This window comes from Somniosus microcephalus, chromosome 30 (assembly GCF_052327205.1).
Source record: "Somniosus microcephalus isolate GS21.2 chromosome 30, FLI_Smic_1.0, whole genome shotgun sequence".
NCBI lineage: Eukaryota > Metazoa > Chordata > Chondrichthyes > Squaliformes > Somniosidae > Somniosus > Somniosus microcephalus.
This window is the reverse complement of record NC_141016.1, coordinates 632,270-654,700: the sequence shown is the minus strand read 5'-3', so window position 1 is coordinate 654,700 and position 22,431 is coordinate 632,270. Positions and strand designations below refer to the sequence as shown.

The 22,431-nt window shown below is 52.9% G+C and overlaps 1 protein-coding gene across 1 annotated transcript in view; it reads left to right on the top strand.

Moving 5' to 3' along the window:
* Positions 1-22,431, top strand: part of LOC147097839 (cell division cycle and apoptosis regulator protein 1-like) — a gene marked incomplete at its 3' end in the record, with an annotated part of 65,812 nt that overhangs the window by 30,007 nt on the left and 13,374 nt on the right. Inside the window, exons 10-16 of the mRNA XM_085970786.1 lie at positions 2,546-2,659; positions 4,588-4,754; positions 6,287-6,497; positions 11,000-11,083; positions 18,312-18,509; positions 19,991-20,182; positions 21,145-21,462. Coding sequence (XP_085826912.1) covers positions 2,546-2,659; positions 4,588-4,754; positions 6,287-6,497; positions 11,000-11,083; positions 18,312-18,509; positions 19,991-20,182; positions 21,145-21,462 — 1,284 coding nt within the window. The remainder of the gene's footprint in view (positions 1-2,545; positions 2,660-4,587; positions 4,755-6,286; positions 6,498-10,999; positions 11,084-18,311; positions 18,510-19,990; positions 20,183-21,144; positions 21,463-22,431) is intronic.

Here is a 22,431-nt window from a genome sequence, read left to right as displayed (position 1 = left end):
GCCTCACACAGTGCAGGACCCCTGTCCACAGTCTCTCATACACACAGTGCAGGACCCCTGTCCACAGTCTCTCATACACACAGTGCAGGACCCCTGTCCACAGTCTCTCATACGCACAGTGCAGGACCCCTGTCCACAGTCTCTCATACGCACAGTGCAGGACCCCTGTCCACAGTCTCTCATACACACAGTGCAGGACCCCTGTCCACAGTCTCTCATACGCACAGTGCAGGACCCCTGTCCACAGTCTCTCATACACACAGTGCAGGACCCCTGTCCACAGTCTCTCATACACACAGTGCAGGACCCCTGTCCACAGTCTCTCATACACACAGTGCAGGACCCCTGTCCACAGTCTCTCATACGCACAGTGCAGGACCCCTGTCCACAGTCTCTCATACACACAGTGCAGGACCCCTGTCCACAGTCTCTCATACGCACAGTGCAGGACCCCTGTCCACAGTCTCTCATACACACAGTGCAGGACCCCTGTCCACAGTCTCTCATACACACAGTGCAGGACCCCTGTCCACAGTCTCTCACAGTGCAGGACCCCTGTCCACAGTCTCTCATACGCACAGTGCAGGACCCCTGTCCACAGTCTCTCATACGCACAGTGCAGGACCCCTGTCCACAGTCTCTCATACACACAGTGCAGGACCCCTGTCCACAGTCTCTCATACGCACAGTGCAGGACCCCTGTCCACAGTCTCTCATACGCACAGTGCAGGACCCCTGTCCACAGTCTCTCATACACACAGTGCAGGACCCCTGTCCACAGTCTCTCATACGCACAGTGCAGGACCCCTGTCCACAGTCTCTCATACACACAGTGCAGGACCCCTGTCCACAGTCTCTCATACGCACAGTGCAGGACCCCTGTCCACAGTCTCTCATACGCACAGTGCAGGACCCCTGTCCACAGTCTCTCATACACACAGTGCAGGACCCCTGTCCACAGTCTCTCATACACACAGTGCAGGACCCCTGTCCACAGTCTCTCATACGCACAGTGCAGGACCCCTGTCCACAGTCTCTCATACACACAGTGCAGGACCCCTGTCCACAGTCTCTCATACACACAGTGCAGGACCCCTGTCCACAGTCTCTCATACGCACAGTGCAGGACCCCTGTCCACAGTCTCTCATACACACAGTGCAGGACCCCTGTCCACAGTCTCTCATACACACAGTGCAGGACCCCTGTCCACAGTCTCTCACAGTGCAGGACCCCTGTCCACAGTCTCTCATACACACAGTGCAGGACCCCTGTCCACAGTCTCTCATACGCACAGTGCAGGACCCCTGTCCACAGTCTCTCACAGTGCATGACCCCTGTCCACCATCTCTCTCTCACAGTGCAGGACCCCTGTCCACAGTCTCTCATACACAGTGCAGGACCCCTGTCCACCATCTCTCACACACAGTGCAGGACCCCTGTCCACAGTGTCTCATACACACAGTGCAGGACCCCTGTCCACAGTCTCTCACAGTGCAGGACCCCTGTCCACAGTCTCTCTCACAGTGCAGGACCCCTGTCCACAGTCTCTCACAGTGCAGGACCCCTGTCCACCATCTCTCACAGTGCAGGACCCCTGTCCACAGTCTCTCACAGTGCAGGACCCCTGTCCACAGTGTCTCATACACACAGTGCAGGACCCCTGTCCACAGTCTCTCACAGTGCAGGACCCCTGTCCACAGTCTCTCACACAGTGCAGGACCCCTGTCCACCATCTCTCACACACAGTGCAGGACCCCTGTCCACAGTCTCTCACACAGTGCAGGACCCCTGTCCACCATCTCTCACACACAATGTAGGACCCCTGTCCACAGTCTCTCTCAGTGCAGGACCCCTGTCCACAGTCTCTCACACAGTGCAGGACCCCTGTCCACCATCTCTCACACACAGTGCAGGACCCCTGTCCACAGTGTCTCATACACACAGTGCAGGACCCCTGTCCACAGTCTCTCACACAGTGCAGGACCCCTGTCCACAGTCTCTCACACAGTGCATGACCCCTGTCCACCATCTCTCACACACAGTGCAGGACCCCTGTCCACAGTCTCTCATACACACAGTGCAGGACCCCTGTCCACAGTCTCTCACACACAGTGCAGGACCCCTGTCCACAGTCTCTCACACACAGTGCAGGACCCCTGTCCACCATCTCTCACACACAGTGCAGGACCCCTGTCCACAGTGTCTCATACACACAGTGCAGGACCCCTGTCCACCATCTCTCACACACAGTGCAGGACCCCTGTCCACAGTGTCTCATACACACAGTGCAGGACCCCTGTCCACAGTCTCTCACACAGTGCAGGACCCCTGTCCACCATCTCTCACACACAATGTAGGACCCCTGTCCACAGTTGCCTGCACGCCCCTGGTCAAGAGTTGGCACCATTGCAAAGGGCTGAATGGCTTCCTCCTGTGCTGAAATTTCTATTCTTTCCCATTGAGAGCCTTGCCTGAGTGAAGATGTCTCTGCTATTCACTGGTTGTCTCCAGACCTTTCACTGACGTGTCTGATTGGCATTTCAGGTGATATTGTTGTCATGCCCAGACCTCCAGGAGTTGTACCGCCAAACCTGCACATTGGCTGAGGCACCGAAAGAGACGGCCGAGGGTCCTCAACATCCTACCAAGCTGATTAAGGTAGGTTCTCGGTGATGGGTCTTTGTGAAGTGATTTTTTTCCCTCCCATTATCTCCCAAGGGTGCCAACTGCTCGCTGGGGGATGTAACCCTCCGCACAGTGAGACTGTTTCACCAAGCAGAGTGTCACATTGAGCCCGGACCTATCCTCGCCGATGACCCCTCACTCAGACTTCTCACTGGATAGTGATGGGAAGCAGGAATCCTGACCGTTTTAGCAATCAGGTGGTGTCGAGTTCAAGCCTACTCCACACCAGTTGGACGTGGATCCTGGGACTTTCTGCTCTAGGCAGCTCAGTGCGACCCCACCTGGCATCGTTACCAACAGACTCCTGAGACCATAATCCAGTACACTGTCAGTATTGAGGGAGCGCCGCACTGTCAGAGGGGCAGTACTGAGGGAGTGCTGCACTGTCGGAGGGGCAGTACTGAGGGAGTGCCGCACTGTCGGAGGGGCTGTACTGAGGGAGCGCTGCACTGTCGAAGGGGCAGTACTGAGGGAGTGCCGCACTGTCGGAGGGGCTGTACTGAGGGAGCGCTGCACTGTCGGAGGGGCAGTACTGAGGGAGTGCCGCACTGTCGGAGGGGCTGTACTGAGGGAGCGCTGCACTGTCGGAGGGGCAGTACTGAGGGAGTGCCGCACTGTCGGAGGGGCTGTACTGAGGGAGCGCTGCACTGTCGGAGGGGCAGTACTGAGGGAGTGCCGCACTGTCGGAGGGGCTGTACTGAGGGAGCGCTGCACTGTCGGAGGGGCAGTACTGAGGGAGTGCCGCACTGTCGGAGGGGCAGTACTGAGGGAGTGCCGCACTGTCGGAGGGGCAGTACTGAGGGAGTGCCGCACTGTCGGAGGGGCTGTACTGAGGGAGCGCTGCACTGTCGGAGGGGCAGTACTGAGGGAGTGCCGCACTGTCGGAGGGGCTGTACTGAGGGAGCGCTGCACTGTCGGAGGGGCAGTACTGAGGGAGTGCCGCACTGTCGGAGGGGCTGTACTGAGGGAGCGCTGCACTGTCGGAGGGGCAGTACTGAGGGAGTGCCGCACTGTCGGAGGGGCTGTACTGAGGGAGCGCTGCACTGTCGGAGGGGCAGTACTGAGGGAGCGCTGCACTGTCGGAGGGGCAGTACTGAGGGAGCGCTGCACTGTCGGAGGGGCAGTACCGAGGGAACGCTGCACTGTCGGAGGGGCAGTACTGAGGGAGCGCCACACTGTCGGAGGGGCAGTACCGAGGGAACGCTGCACTGTCGGAGGGGCAGTACTGAGGGAGCGCCGCACTGTCGGAGGGGCAGTACTGAGGGAGCGCCGCACACTCGGAGGGGCAGTACTGAGGGAGCGCAGTACTGAGGGAGCGCCGCACTGTCGGAGGGGCAGTACTGAGGGAGCGCCGCACTGTCGGAGGGGCAGTACTGAGGGAGCGCCGCACTGTCGGAGGGGCAGTACTGAGGGAGCGCTGCACTGTCGGAGGGGCAGTACTGAGGGAGTGCTGCACTGTTGGCGGTGCCGTCTTTTGGATGAGACGTTAAACCGAGGTCCCGTCTGCCCTCTGGTTGGCGTAAAAGATCCATGGCACTATTCGAAGAAGAGCAGGGGAGTTCTCCCTGGTGTCCTGGGGCCAATATTTATCCCTCAACCAATATCTGGTTATCTGGTCATTTATCTCATTGCTGTTTGTGAGACCTTACTGTGTGCAAATTGTCTGCCACATTAACTACACTTCCAGAAAAGTACTTCATTGGCTGCAAAGTGCTTTGGGACATCCTGAGGTTGTGAAAGGCGCTGTAGAAATGTAAGTCTCTCTCTGGGGGTGTCAAGAGCGGTGGTTCATTGCGCAATCACCCTAACGCAAGCTCGGGTTTCAGTTCTGTGCTGCCTTCGTTTGTTGCTGGATTCCATGCTTCTCGGCGTCTCTCACTCTCTCTCGTTCCTTGGTACAGTTCTTGGTGGGGATGAAGGGCCAGGAGGAGGCTGTGGCGATTGGAGGTTGCTGGTCTCCTTCTCTTGATGGTCCAGGCCCAGATAAGGACCCCAGGGTGCTCATCAAGACGGCGATTCGCACCACGAAGTCCCTGACTGGCATCGACCTGAGCGCCTGCACTCAATGGTGAGTCTGCGACCTAGCAGAGGAGTAGGGGCGTGGGGGGGAGGCAGTGGGTGCATGTCGCTGGACTGAGGGGCAGTGCAGTAACATTACTGCAGAGAACAGAGTGCGTCAGGTAAAGCAATGTAGGAAATGCATCCAGTTCTACCATGCACTACATAGCTCAGTGCGGGTACATTATAGGACATGTTCTCCCATCACCTCAACACTGCCTTCAACTGTGGGACTCAGGGTGTATGCAGAACCTGGGGGTGGGGGGGATACTGCACAGTGACAGAGCAACGGGCAGCCTATAGGGCGACACACCGACAGTTTGGAGGGGAATACATTAGAGTGACACGGGGTGAGGGGATTCCCTAAAGAGTGACACGGGGTGAGGGGATTCACTGAAGAGTAATACGGGGTGTGGGGGTACAGTGAAGTGTGGGTGTGGTAACGGGTCTGTTTAGCCATTGGGCTCCCAGGCCTCCATTACACCCTCGTCCTCGCTGGGTTGCAGCAACACTGGGCTTTCCTGCGAGTGCTCTGGATTTGAGGTGGCATGCTGTCACTGTTTGGCGCATGCTGTTACTGTTTGGCTCCTGCTGCACACAGCTGGGATGCTGACTCCCTGCCCCCAGGTGTGGTCATTTGCTGCTGTGTTCTGTGTTTGAAGGGCTTCGTGGGTCCCTGGGTAAGTACTCTGAATGGTAAAGCATTGATGCATGCCGAGGAAGTCCCGAATGTTTAAAGTATCTCTGTTCCTGGGCCCCAGAGCCTAGGCATCTTCCATCAGGGTTTCCCTGGAGTGAGGCCTCGTCTCGCCATCGCTGGCCTGTTTGTTTCTGTTGTGTGTGCTGTATCGAACCTGCCATGTGCTGAAGCTGTGTGTTGGTAAAGCCAAAAATAAAACGAGCTCTGAGCAGGAGGATGGTTGCTGATGTCGATTACCCTTGCGGGGTTAGCCTTACCAGCTGAGGGTGTGTATCTGGCTGGGGAGGGGGCTCAGCATGTGAGTGGTTCAAGTCAATGGGTGGAGGTTGAGCTGCTATGGGGGCTCTCTGGATGGGATTCACACATGTCCCTGTTTATGTTCTAATGGGGGAGGTGGTGGGTGTGCGGAAGGAAGTTCCCAGTGAGGAAGCTGGGCAAGGATACATCGCCATTACCATCACTTCATTACTGAGCCTACCTATGTGAGGCCGACTCGACCCCTGACCTCCAGCTCTCTTCCAATTCTTCTGAAGGGCGGTGGGTATTGTCTAACTCCCTCTGTGTTTGGGGGTCACCCTGTTCCTCAGTTTCTCCCGAGCCCCCTTTGCAGAGGTGCCCTTTCCCTTTTGGCCTGGGGGAATCTGGAAGCTTGGCCTGACTAGCTGATGTAGAGAGTGCAGTGGGACGGGGAAGAGGCAGATAGGGAGTGAAAGCCTCACCTTTGGGAAAGAGGGGGTAATTAAAAGGCGCAGGGTGACGCCTAACAGTAGATTGTAAGCATTGACGTTGGATTTCTGGTCCTGTGTGCTGTTATATCCAGTAACCCTCTTCCCTTGTGACAGGTTTCGCTTTGCTGAGATTCGCTACCATCAGCCTGGAGAGCTCCGTGAGGGGCGGCTGCTCCCAGCCCGCGTGGAGACTGTGGTTGTATTTCTGCCGGATGTTTGGCATTGCCTCCCTACTCGCTTGGAGTGGGACGCACTGTCCCTGGGATACACGCAACAGCTGACTGACAGGGACCAGGCAGAGCACAAGGACACGGACCGCGATGAGGCATTGAATCTTTTTTTATTACTCCATTCTCTTACACAAACACTGACACAGACCCACACCCAAACTCTCTCTCTGACACACACACACACGCACACCTGTACCCCTCCACTGCCATATCGGGGGTGACCAATAGTACTCAGTTGACGTGAGCATTTGCCGTCCTTAAAAGTTTCTGACCGAGATTTTCAAATGATGGAGCGGAGAATTGTCAGCTCCACCCGGCACTCTGTGAATGTGGAGGGGCTTCACTCAGTCAAACACTGCAAACCCACAGCCCACATCTCAATTCCTCAAACCGAGAAACAAGAGCTGGCAGCTGAGCAGACCGCACCGAGAATTGACCCAGTGCTTCTTGAGGAACAGTCTGAGGATAATTTACAGCCCCCTCCCTACAGTTCTCAATCAGGAGCACAATGGCATTCTCAGCAGACTGGCTGTGTTGTGTCCAGGCTGTTACAGATCCATAGTGAAGCATGCACTAAGAGGGGCTCTAGTGACTGCAGGCCAATGACGCATTCCTCCTGGGGAGAGGGAGGGGGGTGCGTGCTGAGGTTAAGGGACACAATCGCACAGCGCACCTTCCTCGCCCGTGCTCAGGAATGCTGCACCGCGAGGTGACTGGACACAGGTCAGTCTGTGATTCCCCACAGGGTGATGGGACACGGGTCAGTCTGTGATTCCCCACAGGGTGATGGGACACGGGTCAGTCTGTGATTCCCCACAGGGAGATGGGACACGGGTGGGTCTGTGATTCCTCACAGGGTGATGGGACACGGGTGGGTCTGTGATTCCCCACAGGGTGATGGGACACGGGTGGGTCTGTGATTCCCCACAGGGTGATGGGACACGGGTGGGTCTGTGATTCCCCACAGGGTGATGGGACACGGGTCGGTCTGTGATTCCCCACAGGGTGATGGGACACGGGTCAATCTGTGATTCCCCACAGGGTGATGGGACACGGGTCGGTCTGTGATTCCCCACAGGGTGATGGGACACGGGTGGGTCTGTGATTCCCCACAGGGTGATGGGACACGTGTGGGTCTGTGATTCCCCACAGGGTGATGGGACACGGGTGGGTCTGTGATTCCCCACAGGGTGATGGGACACGGGTGGGTCTGTGATTCCCCACAGGGTGATGGGACACGGGTGGGTCTGTGATTCCCCACAGGGTGATGGGACACGGGTCAGTCTGTGATTCCCCACAGGGAGATGGGACACGGGTGGGTCTGTGATTCCTCACAGGGTGATGGGACACGGGTGGGTCTGTGATTCCCCACAGGGTGATGGGACACGGGTCGGTCTGTGATTCCCCACACGGTGATGGGACACGGGTGGGTCTGTGATTCCCCACAGGGTGATGGGACATGGGTCAGTCTGTGATTCCTCACAGGGTGATGGGACACGGGTGGGTCTGTGATTCCCCACAGGGTGATGGGTCACGGGTGGCTCTGTGATTCCCCACAGGGTGATGGGTCACGGGTGGCTCTGTGATTCCCCACAGGGTGATGGGACACGGGTCGGTCTGTGATTCCTCACAGGGTGATGGGACACGGGTGGGTCTGTGATTCCCCACAGGGTGATGGGACACGGGTGGCTCTGTGATTCCCCACAGGGTGATGGGACACGGGTGGGTCTGTGATTCCCCACAGGGTGATGGGACACGGGTGGGTCTGTGATTCCCCACAGGGTGATGGGACACGGGTGGGTCTGTGATTCCCCACAGGGTGATGTGGTGGGCCGGTGGCTAGTACTGCTCCACAGAAGGAAAGAGCAGCACTCGGTGTATTTAGCCTGAGTTTAACGGCCCCTTTCACTCACGGTATGGAAGCTGGGATTGCCCTCCTTCCCAATAGCAGGCCCTGCGTTCCTGGTCAGAGAGCCGGAACCGGGAACAGATTCTCCAGCTCCCAGATACTCTGTTTAAGGAAATGTGAGTGGGCACACACACAGACCAAGACTACAGCTGTGGCACACACACACCTACCTCTCTGACACCCCTCCACACCTACTGAAACGCTGTTTATGATGAAATTTGCCAGACCGTTTGCTGTTCAGTCCCCTGACGGGCTCTCTCACTTTAACTCCCCTTGTGTTCTGTGTTCTGCTAATGTAAGGAGCACGTGCCCTGTGTGTGGGGCCCATTCCTGCTTCTGGTATTCACTCTGAATCTTCTGGTGCGATTCCCATCCCATATTCGACGAACCAACACTACAAAGACCGCTCCTTACTGCTTCTAGGAGAGCCCTGTCCCCAGGCGGGTGTCCTTTCAGTAGAGCACTTTACTTTAATGGCGGAGCAGGTAGTGAGTTAGTGATACAACTAAGCCTGTCGTTTGCAAGCAGTCGCAGGAGAAGACCTACATCTCATGGATTGAGGGATTTGTACCTTTGGGAGGGGAACCTGTTAACAGAATGCCCCCAGTCATGAGGAATGGGAGGGGACCCGTTAACAGAATGCCCCCAGTGATGAGGGATGCTATCAGCAGGCAGTCTGGTATTCACCCATGTTCCTTACACTGGGTCAGATCCCCACTGGTAGAGAAAAGGGGCGAGAACGTTAGTGCGGAAGTGCCCCTCCCCTACGTAGGCTACTTCAGGACTGACACAGCACTTGTTGGTAGAATGGCAGCAGAGACAGACCTGTACCCACCAGTACTGTACAGTACCCCAGTGTAATAGTGACAGACCTGTACCCACCAGTACTGTACAGTACCCCAGTGTAATAGAGACAGACCTGTACCCACCAGTACTGTACTGTACCCCAGTGTAATAGAGACAGACCTGTACCCACCAGTACTGTACTGTACCGTACCCCAGTGTAATAGAGACATACCTGTACCCACCAGTACTGTACAGTACCCCAGTGTAATAGAGACATACCTGTACCCACCAGTGCTGTACGCCAGTATAATAGTGACAGATCTGTACCCACCAGTACTGTACCCGTGTTATACAGCGACTGACTTGTACCCACCAGTACTGTACCCCAGTATTATAGTGACAGACCTGTACCCACCAGTACTGTACCCCAGTGTTATACAGTAACAGACCTGTACCCCAGTGTAATAGTGACAGACCTGTACCCACCAGTACTGTACCCCAGTGTTATACAGCGACAGACCTGTACCCACCAGTACTGTACCCCATGTTATACAGAAACCAAATCTTGTCCTCCAACTACACCTGATTTAGGCAAGCACAGGCTCAGTCAGAAACCATTAGCTGCTCCACATTAAATCCAATTAGGGGATGTAGCCCTGGGGCATGTTGTAAAACTGCACAGCGCAGCCCTGTAGACTTCAGTCCCCTTACTGCAAAAACCTGCTGACGTTTGGTCCTTGTGGCCTCCTTCTCGGAACATACGGAGTTATCACCTACAGTCTCGCTGATGCTGGCTGAAAGCATAGCCTTGTGTGACTCGCGTGGGCCCATGGGTTTAAATAACGTTTTACTGAAATGTCCTCTTGTTATGGTCCATGTTCCTGCTTCCATACCAGGCAGTGTGTTCCGCTCGGGGTCAGTCTGGACGTGGGAGAAGAAATGGAGGAATCGTCACCTGAGCCACTTCAGGAGCAATTGGCAATCTTGCTCTGCGACGGCACCAGACAGCCAGTGCAGGAAATGGGGAAAGGGCATCTGATACTGCAGATGGAGCGCTTCTGAGGGTGGGGCTGAGACAGATTGGGACAGTGTAGAGGGAGCTTTACTCTGTATCTAACCCGTGCTGTACCTGCCCTGGGAGTGTTTGATGGGACAGTGTAGAGGGAGCTTTACTCTGTATCTAACCTGTGCTGTACCTGCCCTGGGAGTGTTTGATGGGACAGTGTAGAGGGAGCTTTACTCTGTATCTAACCCGTGCTGCACCTGCCCTGGGAGTGTTTGATGGGACAGTGTAGAGGGAGCTTTACTCTGTATCTAACCCGTGCTGCACCTGCCCTGGGAGTGTTTGATGGGACAGTGTAGAGGGAGCTTTACTCTGTATCTAACCCGTGCTTTAGCTTGTTGGGAGTACTTAGTGCTGCTATTGGGTGTCTGAAATGAGGAAGTGTTTCCCAGACCTTGGGAGGAGAAAATTTGTGAAACAGTGCTGACCAGGGACTGTATGAAGCTTGAGGGGAGAGAGATGGGGGCAGGGTCCATGCAGCAGGTAACACAGTTCGGGGCAGTCGGGGAGATGAGAGGGTCCAAGAGGCAGTCTGATCGTTGGGAGTGGGGCAAGACATGCACCTTAGTTCTGCTGCTCCGTGTTACCTAACCTTCCCCTTTCTGTCTCTTTCGGGCCTCCCTCATTTGGGAAAGGATCCAGGCTCGGGCGGGTCAAAGGCCATGGTTGTTGCAGACAATTTCCCTGTGAGGCACTGTCAGAGGCACAGTGCAGGGTTAAATAGAGGTCTTGTGTGTGGCTGTTTGATGCAGTGACACCTCGTGGAACCTGGATAGGAAGAGGGGCTCAGCTGATTGCTAGCTGCTCGGAATAACCTAATCTGTTACTCATCCTCTCAGGCTGAAGAGAAGATGGAAGAACAGGGAGAAGATGCACTCCCCACCCCAACCCAGTGGAGTAGTCTGGACCTGAAGACCATGAAAGTAAGACCTGTTCTCGTATCTGCAGAGACTTTTCGAAGCCCTCCCTCACACTTCTGGGCACTGCTCTGTGTGCATGTCTATTATAGATACTGGTATGGTCAGTGTTCCATCCTAACTCTAAATCCCTGGTCCTACACACACTTCCTCCCTGTGTTTAAATCAAAACTCCTAATGTAACTCAGTCACACCTAGCCCTTCAGTCTGGAAAAAGTTTCAGGGCTATGTGGAAAGAGCAGGGGGAGTGGGACTAATTGGAGAGCTGAACAAATATTTTGTATCTGTCTTCACAGTAGAGGACACGAAAAACATCCCAGTAATAGTAGAAAATCAAGGGACAAAAGGGAGGGAGGAATTTAAAACTATCACTAGAGAAAAAGTGCTAGGCAAACTTACGGGTCTAAAGGCTGACCAGTCCCCTGGACCTGATGGCCTGCATCCTAGGGTCTTAAAAGAAGTGGCTACCAAGATAGTGGATGCATTGGTTGTAATCTTCCAAAATTCCCGTGACTCTGGAAAAGTCCCTGCAGATTGGAAAACTGCAAAGGTAAGCCCTTATGCAAAAAAGGAGTGAGACAGGAAGCTATAGGCCAGTTAGCCTAACATCCGTCATTGGCAAAATGCTCAAATCCATTATTAAGGAAGTAGTAGCAGGGCATTTAGAAAATTATAATACAATCAAACAGTCAATGTGGTTTTATGAAAGGGAAATTGTGTTTGACAAGTCTATTAGAGTTCTTTGAGGAGGTAACAAGCAGGGTGGATAAAGGGGAACCAGTAGATGTAGTGTATTTTGATTTCCAAAAGGCATTCGACGAGGTGCCACATAAAAGGTTACTGCATAAAATGAGAGCTCATGGCGTTGGGGGTACAGGACACTTCGCGATATCCGGCACCGACGGGACTGGCGTGATGCCGATTTATGAAAACTTCCAGACAGACCAGCGCTAATGTTGAAGGATATGGAGGTTTTCATCTCCGTATCTGACAACAAACACTTGCTTAGCAACAGCTTGTAAACAGTCGGCCCGTACCTTGGAAGTGTCTCTGTAGCTTAGCAACAGCTTCAGAGAGGCTTTCCAGAGACTGACTGTTTAAAAAAAATGCTAGGAGAAGAAAAAAAAGAAGAAAAACCTAACAAAACGGCTGCTGATTTCTGCCGTTAGAGCGAGGTTTCCGGACATACAATCTCCGGATAAACCAAAGTTTCCTGTAATATATTAGATTGGATAGAGGATTGGCTAACTAACAGAAAACAGAGAGTCAGGATCAATGGATCATTTTCAGGATGGCAATCTGTAACTAGTGGGGTGCCACAGGGATCAGTGCTGGGGCCTCAACTATTTTCAATCTATATTAATGACTTGGATGAAGGAAGCGAGTGTATTGTAGCCAAATTTTCGGACAATACAAAGATAGGTGGGAAAGCAAGTTGTGAGGAGGACATAGAGTCTGCAAAGGGATATAGATAGGTTAGGTGAGTAGGCAAGAATTTGGCAGATGGAGTGTAATGTGGGAAAATGTGGAGTTATCCACTTTGATAGGAAGAATAGAAAAGAAAAATATTTAAATGGAGAAAGACTACAGAATACAGCGGTACAAAAGGATTTGGGTGTCCCCGTGCATGAAACACAAAAAGTGCAGCAAGTAATTAGGAAGGCAAAAGGAAATAACAACAGAAAATGCTGGAAAAACTCAGCGGGCCAGGCAACATCCGTGGAGAGAGAAACAGAGTCAAGGTTTCAGGTCAAAACCCTTCGTCGGGACTGAAAAAACACAGGAAATGAAACCGATTAAAGGCCAGTTTGGGGGCTGGGAAATGGGGATAAGAGAACAAAAGAGAAGTGAAGAGACATTAAGAGGTATTCAAAACCAGACGAGATGGTGATCGGACTAGTGGAGACAAAAGACGGCTCTAGATTAGGTGTGAAATCCGCTGGATGAGAGACAGCTGCCATGTGGGAGAGAAAAAAAGGGGGAAGGGCACAAAACAAAGGTGTGGATAAAAAATATATGTAAAAATGTAATAGGGGCCGAGGTTATGATCTGAAGTTGTTGAACTCGATATTGAGTCCGGAAGGCTGTAAAGTGCCTAATCGGATGAGGTGCTGTTCCTCGAGCTTACACTGGGTTTCCGTGGAACAATGCAAGAGCCCGAGGACGGTGAGGTCCGAGTGGGAATGGAGCGGTGAATTCAAATGACAGGCGACCGGAAGCTCGGGGTCACCCTTACGGACTGAACGGAGGTGTTCCGCAAAGCGGTCACCCAATCTGCGTTTGGTCTCCCCAATGTAAAGGAGACCGCATCGTGAGCAGCGAATACAGTATACTAGATTGCAAGAAGTACAAGTAAATCGCTGTTTCACCTGGAAGGCAAATGGAATGTTGGCCTTTATTTCAAGGGGGATAGAGTATAAAAGTAGGGAAGTCTTGCTGCAACTGTACAGGGCGCTGGTGAGACCACACCTGGAGTACTTGGTACAGTTTTGGTCCTCTTATTTAAGGAGGGATATACTGGATTGATTCCTGGGATGGAAGGGTTGTCTTATGAGGAAAGGTTGAGCAGGTTGGTTCTATACTCATTGGAATGAGAGGTGATCTTATTGAAACATAAGATTCAAAGAACGTAAGAAATAGGAGCAGGAGTAGGCCAATCGGCCCCTCGAGCCTGCTCCACCATTCAATAAGATCATGGCTGATCTGATCCTAACCTCAAATATACTATCACTCTCCATCCCACCCGAACCCATGTGATCTCCCGGAAGAGGCGAAAAACCAGATTTAAAAAAAACCCAATGGCCAATTTGGGAGAAAAAAATCTGAGAAATTCCTCTCCGACCCATCTAGGCGATCGAAACTCGTCCAGGAGATCACTCTGTCCCTATATTTTCTACAGTACTTACCTTCTGTAAAGGCGATCTCCACCCCAGCCAGGAACAGGAATAAAACCATCTCCTGAAATCTAACAGAATTAGAACACAAGAAGTAGGAGCAGAACCAGTCTACACGGCCCCTGGGCCCGCTCCACTACCCACAGGGCCATGACCGATCCGAACCTAGACTCATGTCCAAATTCCTGCCCGCTCCCCGTAACCCTTAATTCCCTTTACTTCTAGGAAACTATCTATTTCTGTTTTTAAATTTATTTAATGATGTAGCTTCCACAGCTTTCTGGGGCAGCAAATTCCACAAACCTACCACCCTCTGAGTGAAGAAGTTTCTCATCTCTTTTGAAGGAGCAGCCCCTTATTCTAAGATTATGCCCCCTAGTTCTAGTTTCACCCATCATTGGGAACATCCTCCCCGCATCCACCCGATCAAGCCCCTTCACAATCTTATATGTTTCAATAAGATCGCCTCATTCTTCTGAACTCCAATGAGTAGAGTCCCAATCTACTCAACCTCTCCTCTTATGTCCATCCCCTCATCCCCGGGATTAACCGAGTGAACCTTCTTTGTACTGACTCGAGAGCAAGTATGTCTTTTCTTAAGTATGGACACCAAAACTGTATGCAGTATTCCAGGTGCGGTCTCACCAATACCTTGTACAACTGCAGCAATACCTCCCTGTTTTTATATTCTATCCCCCTAGCAATAAAAGCCAACATTCCATTGGCCTTCTTGATCACTTGCTGCACCTGCATACTAACTTTTTGAGTTTCGTGCACCAGGGCCCCCAGATCCCTTTGTACGACAGTACTTTCCAGTTTCTTGCCATTAAGATAATAACTTGCTCTATGATTTTTCCTGCCAAAGTGCATAACCTCACACTTTCCAGTATTGTATTCCATCTGCCAAATCTCTGCCCACTTACTTAGCCTGTCTATGTCCCTTTGCAGGTTTTTTATGTCCTCCTCACTCACTACTTTCCCTCCCATCTTTGTATCATCTGCAAACTTTGATATGTTACACTCGGTGGGGTTGGATAGGGTAGATGCTGAGAGGATGTTTCCCCTTGCCAGGGAATCTAGAATGAGGGGGCGTAGTCTCAGAATAAGGGGTCGCCCATTTAAGACGGAGATGAGGAGGAATTTCTTCTGAGGGTTGTGCATCTTTAGAATTTTTTACCCCAGAGAGCTGTGGAAGCTGAGACATTGAATATATTCAAGGCTGAGATAGACAGATTTTTGAGCAACAGGGGAGTCTAGGGGTATGGGGAGCGGGCAGGGAAGTGGAGTTGAGGCCAAAATCGGATCAGCCATGATCTCATTAAATGGCGGAGCAGGCTCGAGGGGCCGAATGGCCTGCTCCTATTTCTTATGATCCGATGTACTGAGGGAGCGCCGCACTGTTGGAGGGGGCGGTACTGTCGGAGGGGTGGTGCTGAGGGAGCGCCGCACTGTCGGAGGGGTGGTACTGAGGGAGCGCCGCACGTCGGAGGGGCGGTACTGGGGGAGCGCCGCACTGTTGACGGGGGCGGTACTGAAGGAGCGCCGCACTGTCGGAGGGGTGGTGCTGAGGGAGCGCCGCACTGTCGGAGGGGTGGTACTGAGGGAGCGCCGCACTGTCGGAGGGGTGGTACTGAGGGAGCGCCGCACGTCGGAGGGGCGGTACTGAGGGAGCGCCGCACGTCGGAGGGGCGGTACGGAGGGAGCGCCGCACTGTCGGAGGGGCGGTACTGAGGGAGTGCCGCACTGTCGGAGGGGCGGTACTGAGGGAGCGCCGCACTGTCGGAGGGAGCGCCACAGAGGGAGGGGCGGAACAGAGGGAGCGCCGCACTGTCGGAGGGAGTGCCGCACTGTCGGAGGGGCGGTATTGAGGGAGCACTGCCCTGTCGGAGGGGTGGTGCTGAGGGAGCGTTGCCCTGTCGGAGGGGTGGTACTGAGGGAGCGCCGCACGTCGGAGGGGCGGTACGGAGGGAGCGCCGCACTGTCGGAGGGGCGGTACTGAGGGAGTGCCGCACTGTCGGAGGGGCGGTACTGAGGGAGCACTGCCCTGTCGGAGGGTGTGTACGGAGGGAGCGTTGCCCTGTCGGAGGGTGTGTACGGAGGGAGCGTTGCCCTGTCGGAGGGGCTGTACGGAGGGAGAGCTGCACTGTTGGAGGGGCGGTCTTTCGGTTGAGAAGTTAAATCGACGCCCTCTCTGCCCTCTCAGGTGGACGTAAAAGATCCCACGGCACTATTGGAAGAGCGGGGGAGTTCTCCCTAGTGTCCTGGCCAATATTTATCCTTCAACTAACATCACTAAAACAGATTATCTAGTCATTATCACATTGCTGTTTGTGGGAGTTGGCTGCCGCGCTTCCTACATTACAACAGTGACTACACTTCAAAAGTACTTCATTGGCCGTGAAGCGCTTTGGGACGTCCTGAGGTGTGGTTAGCAAAAGTTAACTAGTGGGGTGCCACAGGGATCGGTGCTTGGGCCTCAACTATTTACAATTTACAGTAATGACTTGGATGAAGGAACCGAGTGTAATGTAGCCAAGTTTGCGGATGATACAAAGATGGGTGGGAAAGCAAGTTGTGCAGAGGACTCCAAGAACCTGTAAAGGGATATAGACAGGCTATAGAAGATTGAGAGGGGATCTCATCGAAACATATAAAATTATGGCAGGCCTGGACAGGCTGAATTCAGAGAGAATGTTTCCAATGGCAGGGGAGCACAGAACCAGGGGCCACAGTCTAAAAATAGCGGGCAAATCATTTAAAACAGAGATGAGGAAGAATTTCTTCACTCAGAGTGGTGCGCCTGTGGAATTCCCTGCCACAGAGGGCTGTGAAGGCTAATTCAATAAATATTTTCAAGAGAGAATTGGATATATTTCTGAAGGCTAAGGGGATTAAGGGTTACGGAGAAAAGGCGGGGACGGGGTACTGAACTGGTAAGATCAGCTATGATCTCAGACGAAGATCAGCCATGATCTCATTGAATGGCGGAGCAGGCTCGAAGGGCCGAATGGCCTACTCCTGTTCCTATCTCTATGTTTCTATGTTAAGTGAGTGGGCAGACATTTGGCAGATGGAGTATAATGTGGGAAAGTGCGAGGTTATACACTTTTTGGCAGGAAAAATAAAAAAGCAAATTATTATTTAAGTAGAGAGAGATTACAAAATGCTACAGTTCAGAGGGACCTGGGGGTCCTTGTGCATGAAACACAAAAAGTTAGCATGCAGGTACAGCAAGTAATCAAAAAGGCAAATGGAATGTTGGCCTTTATTTCAAGGGGGTTGGAGTATAAAAGCAGGGAAGTCCTGCTACAACTGTACAGGGTATTGGTGAGACCACACCTGGAGTACTGCGTATAGTTTTGGTCTCCTTGCTTAAGGAAGGATATACTTGCATTGGAGGCAGTTCAGAGACGATTCACTCGGTTAATTCCAGAGATGAGGGGGTTGACTTATGAGGAAAGGTTGAGCAGGCTGGGCCTATACTCATTGGAATTTAGAAGAATGAGAGGTGATCTTATCGAAACATATAAGATACTGAGGGGGCTCGACAAGGTAGATGCAGAGAGGATGTTTCCCCTCATGGAATACAGTCTTAGAGTAAAGGGTCGCCCTTTTAGAACTGAGATGAGGAGGAATTTCTTCCCTGAGGGTCATAAGTCTGTGGAATTCCCTGCCTCAGAGAGCTCTGGAGGCTGGTCATTAAATACATTTAAAGTGGAGATAGACAGATTTTTGCAAGATAAGGAAGTGAAGGGTTATGGGGAGCGGGCGGGGAAGTGGCTTTGAGCCCAAGATCAGCCATGATCTTATTGAATGGCGGAGCAGGCTCGAGGGGCCGTGTGGCGGAGCAGGCTCGAGGGGCCGTGTGGCGGAGCAGGCTCGAGGGGCCGTGTGGCCGATTCCTGCTCCGATTTCTTCTGTTCTTGTGAAAGGCACTGGAGAAATGCAAGTCTCCCTTTCTTATCTTCAGTTTTGGAAAGCTTTGTCTCAGTGGACAGTGACTCAAAGTACAATAGAGAGATTAAGTCTAGTCCAGTGCTTGGCTATATAAAAGCAGTAAGAGCAGAGGGCATGGGTTTAGACGGGTCAGGAGCTATCCCTTTATGCAGAGGGTGAGCAGCATATTTTAAAAGGCAAGCTCCTTATCTAATCGCTACTTCCTGCCTTCAGTATTTCTCCTGCTTCTCCCAACCTTGGTGCCCTGGCCCTTTGCCTAGGCTTCGTAACCAAAGGAAGTGTACTGAATGTTAGCTGAGTCCCTGGTGTGGCTCGCTGCAGGAGCAAGCAGGTTAAAGATGGTGCTGTCCAGTGGGGTATGACGGGTTTTGTCATCCTTCTAGGTGGAAGACTTCCGCAGGGAGCTGAAAGCGAGGAAACTGAACTCCAAAGGGACGAAGGCTCAGCTTGTGAACCGTCTGGAGAAAGAGCTGGAGGAGGAGGCCGCAAAGGAAGAGATCGAGAAAGATGAAACCGCGGTTGAGGAGGAGGCAGCTGACGAAGCTACAGAGAAGAGCTCCCCCATGGAGGAGGAGAAAGAGGTGAAAGAATAAGCCATCTAAGTGGCTGGGTGCAGGAGGGGGGGAGGGGGCGTGGCGGATTGCCGGGAGCCGGGTGGGATTTTCTGGTGTGGTGACAGACGCACTGTTTGGCTACACTGAGCTGGTTGGCACTCAGGCGTGCGTGGTGTGCTGATTCAGCATTGCCCCTTTCATAGAAATTGTTTTTTTTCCCGAATCATAGAAATTTACAGCACAGATGGAGGCCTTTCAGCCCATTGTGACCGTGCCGGCCGGAAAAGAGCGACCCAGCCTAATCCCGCTCTCCAGCTCTTGGCCCGTAGCCCTGGAGGTTACGGCACTTCAAGTGCATATCCAAGTACTTTTTAAATGTCATGAGGGTTTCTGCCTCTACCACCCTTTCAGGCTGTGAGTTCCAGACCCCCACCACCCTCCTGGGTGAAAAACGTACTCCTCAACTCCCCTCTAATCCTTGTATCAATTACTTTAAATCTCTGCCCCCCTGGTTATTGACCATTCTGCTAAGGGAAATAGGTCCTTTCTATAGACTCTATCTAGGCCCCTCATAATTTTATACACCTCAATCAAGTCTTCCCTCAACCTTCCCAGCCTATCTAATCTTTCCTCAGAGCTAAAATTCTGCAGTCTCCGACAGAACATGTTGCATCCATTTACAGAGCCAGTGCTGCCACCGGCAACCACTACAATCCTGGCTATTGCTGACTGTCTCGCCAATTTCCTCTGTGGCTTCGTCCTTCACACCTGCTCTCACTTTCTTGCTGTTCTGCTTTCTTTTTCTTCCTTTCACTCTCTCACTCCTCTGTCTCTCTCTCTCTCCTCTTCCCCTCTCCTCTCTTTCTCTCTCTCTCCGCCCCTCCCCCCCCCCCCCCTCTCTCCGCCCTGAGTTTGTCGATCCTCTTCTGCTTGTCACAGCTCAATAAGTGGTTAGTTCTGCACCAATCCAGTGCTCCCCACGTGAGGTAACCGTGCTTCGCGGAGATGGTGCAGTAAGGGGTTGCAAGCTGCCTGTGATGCTCTGATTTGGGCCGTGAATACGTGCAGACAACACCAGGATGAGGGCAGCAGCTTTCTGATCTGATTGTGAAGTGAATGTCCTTGGTGTTGTGTTCACTCTTCAACGACTTTCCAGTCAACAGTATGCATAGACAGCTCACAGCTGAGTACATATGCCCACTTTTGATTGATTGGGTGATTTTGATTGATTGAGTTTTAATCTCTTATCCGTAGCTTTGTTAGAAACATGAGACCAGGAGGAGACCATTCAGCCCCTTGAGTGTGTTCACCTATTCAATTCGATAATGGCTGATCTGTATCTTAACTCCATTTACCCGCCTTGGATCCGTTAGCCTTAATGCCCTTGCCCAACAAAATCTATGGCTCTGTTCTGGTTATCACACTCTGGGATTTCTGCAAGTTGGTGATTGAGTTGCACCGGTTCTCTCGTGCATTGCTAAACTAGCTGGGTGTTGCAATCCCTACAGGTTGTGGAGGGGAAGCAGCCCGAAGATTCTGCCGTCGCGCCGAAGGAAGAGCCTCGCTGCCCGCTCCCGGCCGAGCCCGCCGTGCTCGTGCGTCCCACCCCCTCTGCCATGGGGGGCAAGTTTGGCTGTGCCGTGCTGTCTCTGAGTACGCTGAGGAACTACCGCAATGACTCCAAGGGCCATTCCTTTGAGGTATGATTGGCGTCTTGTCTGGAATATGACAGGAACTGTGTTTAGCACTTTTCTTCCCTCGTCTTCTGATGCCACTTGGACAGTGTAGAGGGAGCTTTACTCTGTATCTAACCCGTGCTGTACCTGCCCTGGGAGTGTTTGATGGGACAGTGTAGAGGGAGCTTTACTCTGTATCTAACCCGTGCTGTACCTGCCCTGGGAGTGTTTGATGGGACAGTGTAGAGGGAGCTTTACTCTGTATCTAACCCGTGCTGTACCTGCCCTGGGAGTGTTTGATGGGGCAGTGTAGAGGGAGCTTTACTCTGTATCTAACCCGTGCTGTACCTGCCCTGGGAGTGTTTGATGGGGCAGTGTAGAGGGAGCTTTACTCTGTATCTAACCCGTGCTGTACCTGCCCTGGGAGTGTTTGATGGGGCAGTGTAGAGGGAGCTTTACTCTGTATCTAACCCGTGCTGTACCTGCCCTGGGAGTGTTTGATGGGGCAGTGTAGAGGGAGCTTTACTCTGTATCTAACCCGTGCTGTACCTGCCCTGGGAGTGTTTGATGGGGCAGTGTAGAGGGAGGTTTACTCTGTATCTAACCCGTGCTGTACCTGCCCTGGGAGTGTTTGATGGGACAGTGTAGAGGGAGCTTTACTCTGTATCTAACCCATGCTGTACCTGCCCTGGGAGTGTTTGATGGGGCAGTGTAGAGGGAGCTTTACTCTGTATCTAACCCGTGCTGTACCTGCCCTGGGAGTGTTTGATGGGACAGTGTAGAGGGAACTTTACTCTGTATCTAACCCGTGCTGTACCTGCCTTGGGAGTGTTTGATGGGACAGTGTAGAGGGAGCTTTACTCTGTATCTAACCCGTGCTGTACCTGCCCTGGGAGTGTTTGATGCTTCCGCCATTTCAGTTCTCTACATGGTGGTGTTGACGTTGGAGAATGTTTTGTGAATCTGATTCTGTGTTTTGCTCCAAGGTTTTGTGGCTTGCAGAGCTGTTCAGTGAGATGCTGCAGAGGGACTTTGGGTTCACCATCTACAAGGCTCTGCTCGCATTCCCAGAGAAGAAACCAGAAGAGGTGGTCGAGAAGTCGAAGGCACCAAGTGCTGATCAAGAGAAGGGAGAAAAGGATCAGAAAGAGATCGAGCAGGAAGAAAAGGCAAAAGAGCTGAAGAAAGAAGGGGAGGAGGTGGAGGAGGTAAAAGAAGCGGTGGAGACTAAGGAGCCAAGCGATACGCCGGCTAAAGCCACCGCAATGGAAGAGGATGAGAACTGGGACTGGGAGTTGACAAAGGTACGGCCAGTGGAAAGGGAGAGCACTAGAGAGACAGATGGGTGTTGGGGCCAATGGGATTGGGAGATGGCAGGTTGGGTCAGAGTATGGGATGGGTTTGAGGTGGTCAATACTGGGTTAGTGTTGGGGCCAATGCACTGGAGAGATGAACAGGAGAGGGGGAGGGTAGCCAATCGGAGATGGGATTGGGAGGATAGCCAATAGGAGAGGAGGGAATTGGAGGATAGCCAATAGGAGATGGGTGGATGAAGGTAAGGGAAAGAGGGAGGCTGGCCTGAGAGGATGGGTGGAGGGAGGCCCGGCCTGAGGGGGCAGGTGGGAAGGCCGGCCTGAGGGAGAGGGAGCGGAGGAGAGGGAGAGCTGGCCTGAGAGGATGGGGGGAGGGAGGCCCGGCCTGAGGGCGGGTGGGAAGGCCGGCCTGAGGGAGAGGGAGCGGAGGTGAGGGAGAGCTGGCCTGAGAGGATGGGGGGAGGGAGGCCCGGCCTGAGGGGGCGGGTGGGAAGGCCGGCCTGAGGGAGAGGGAGCGGAGGTGAGGGAGAGCTGGCCTGAGGATGGGGGGAGGGAGGCCTGGCCTGAGGGGGCGGGTGAGAAGGCCGGCCTGAGGGAGCGGAGGTGAGGGAGGCTGGCCTGAGAACACTTGGTGCTGTACTAGTCTATGATTCTTTACAAATCTCTCACCTTGCTTTTAACCGATTCAGGATTGATATAATGGTAGAATGATACAGCACAAAGGGAGGTCATTTGGCCCATCCTACCTGTTGCTGTGCCAGCTCTGGTAGAGCTAAAACAATTAATCCCACGCCCCCGCTCTTTCCCCATAGTGTTTTCCCCTTTAAGTATTTATCGAATTCCCTCTTTGAATGTTATTGAAGCTGCTCCCACCGCCCTTTCAGGCAGCGTGTTCCAGATCACAACAACTCGCTGCGTAAAGAAAATTCTCATCTCCCTTCTGCTTCTTTTGCCGATTAT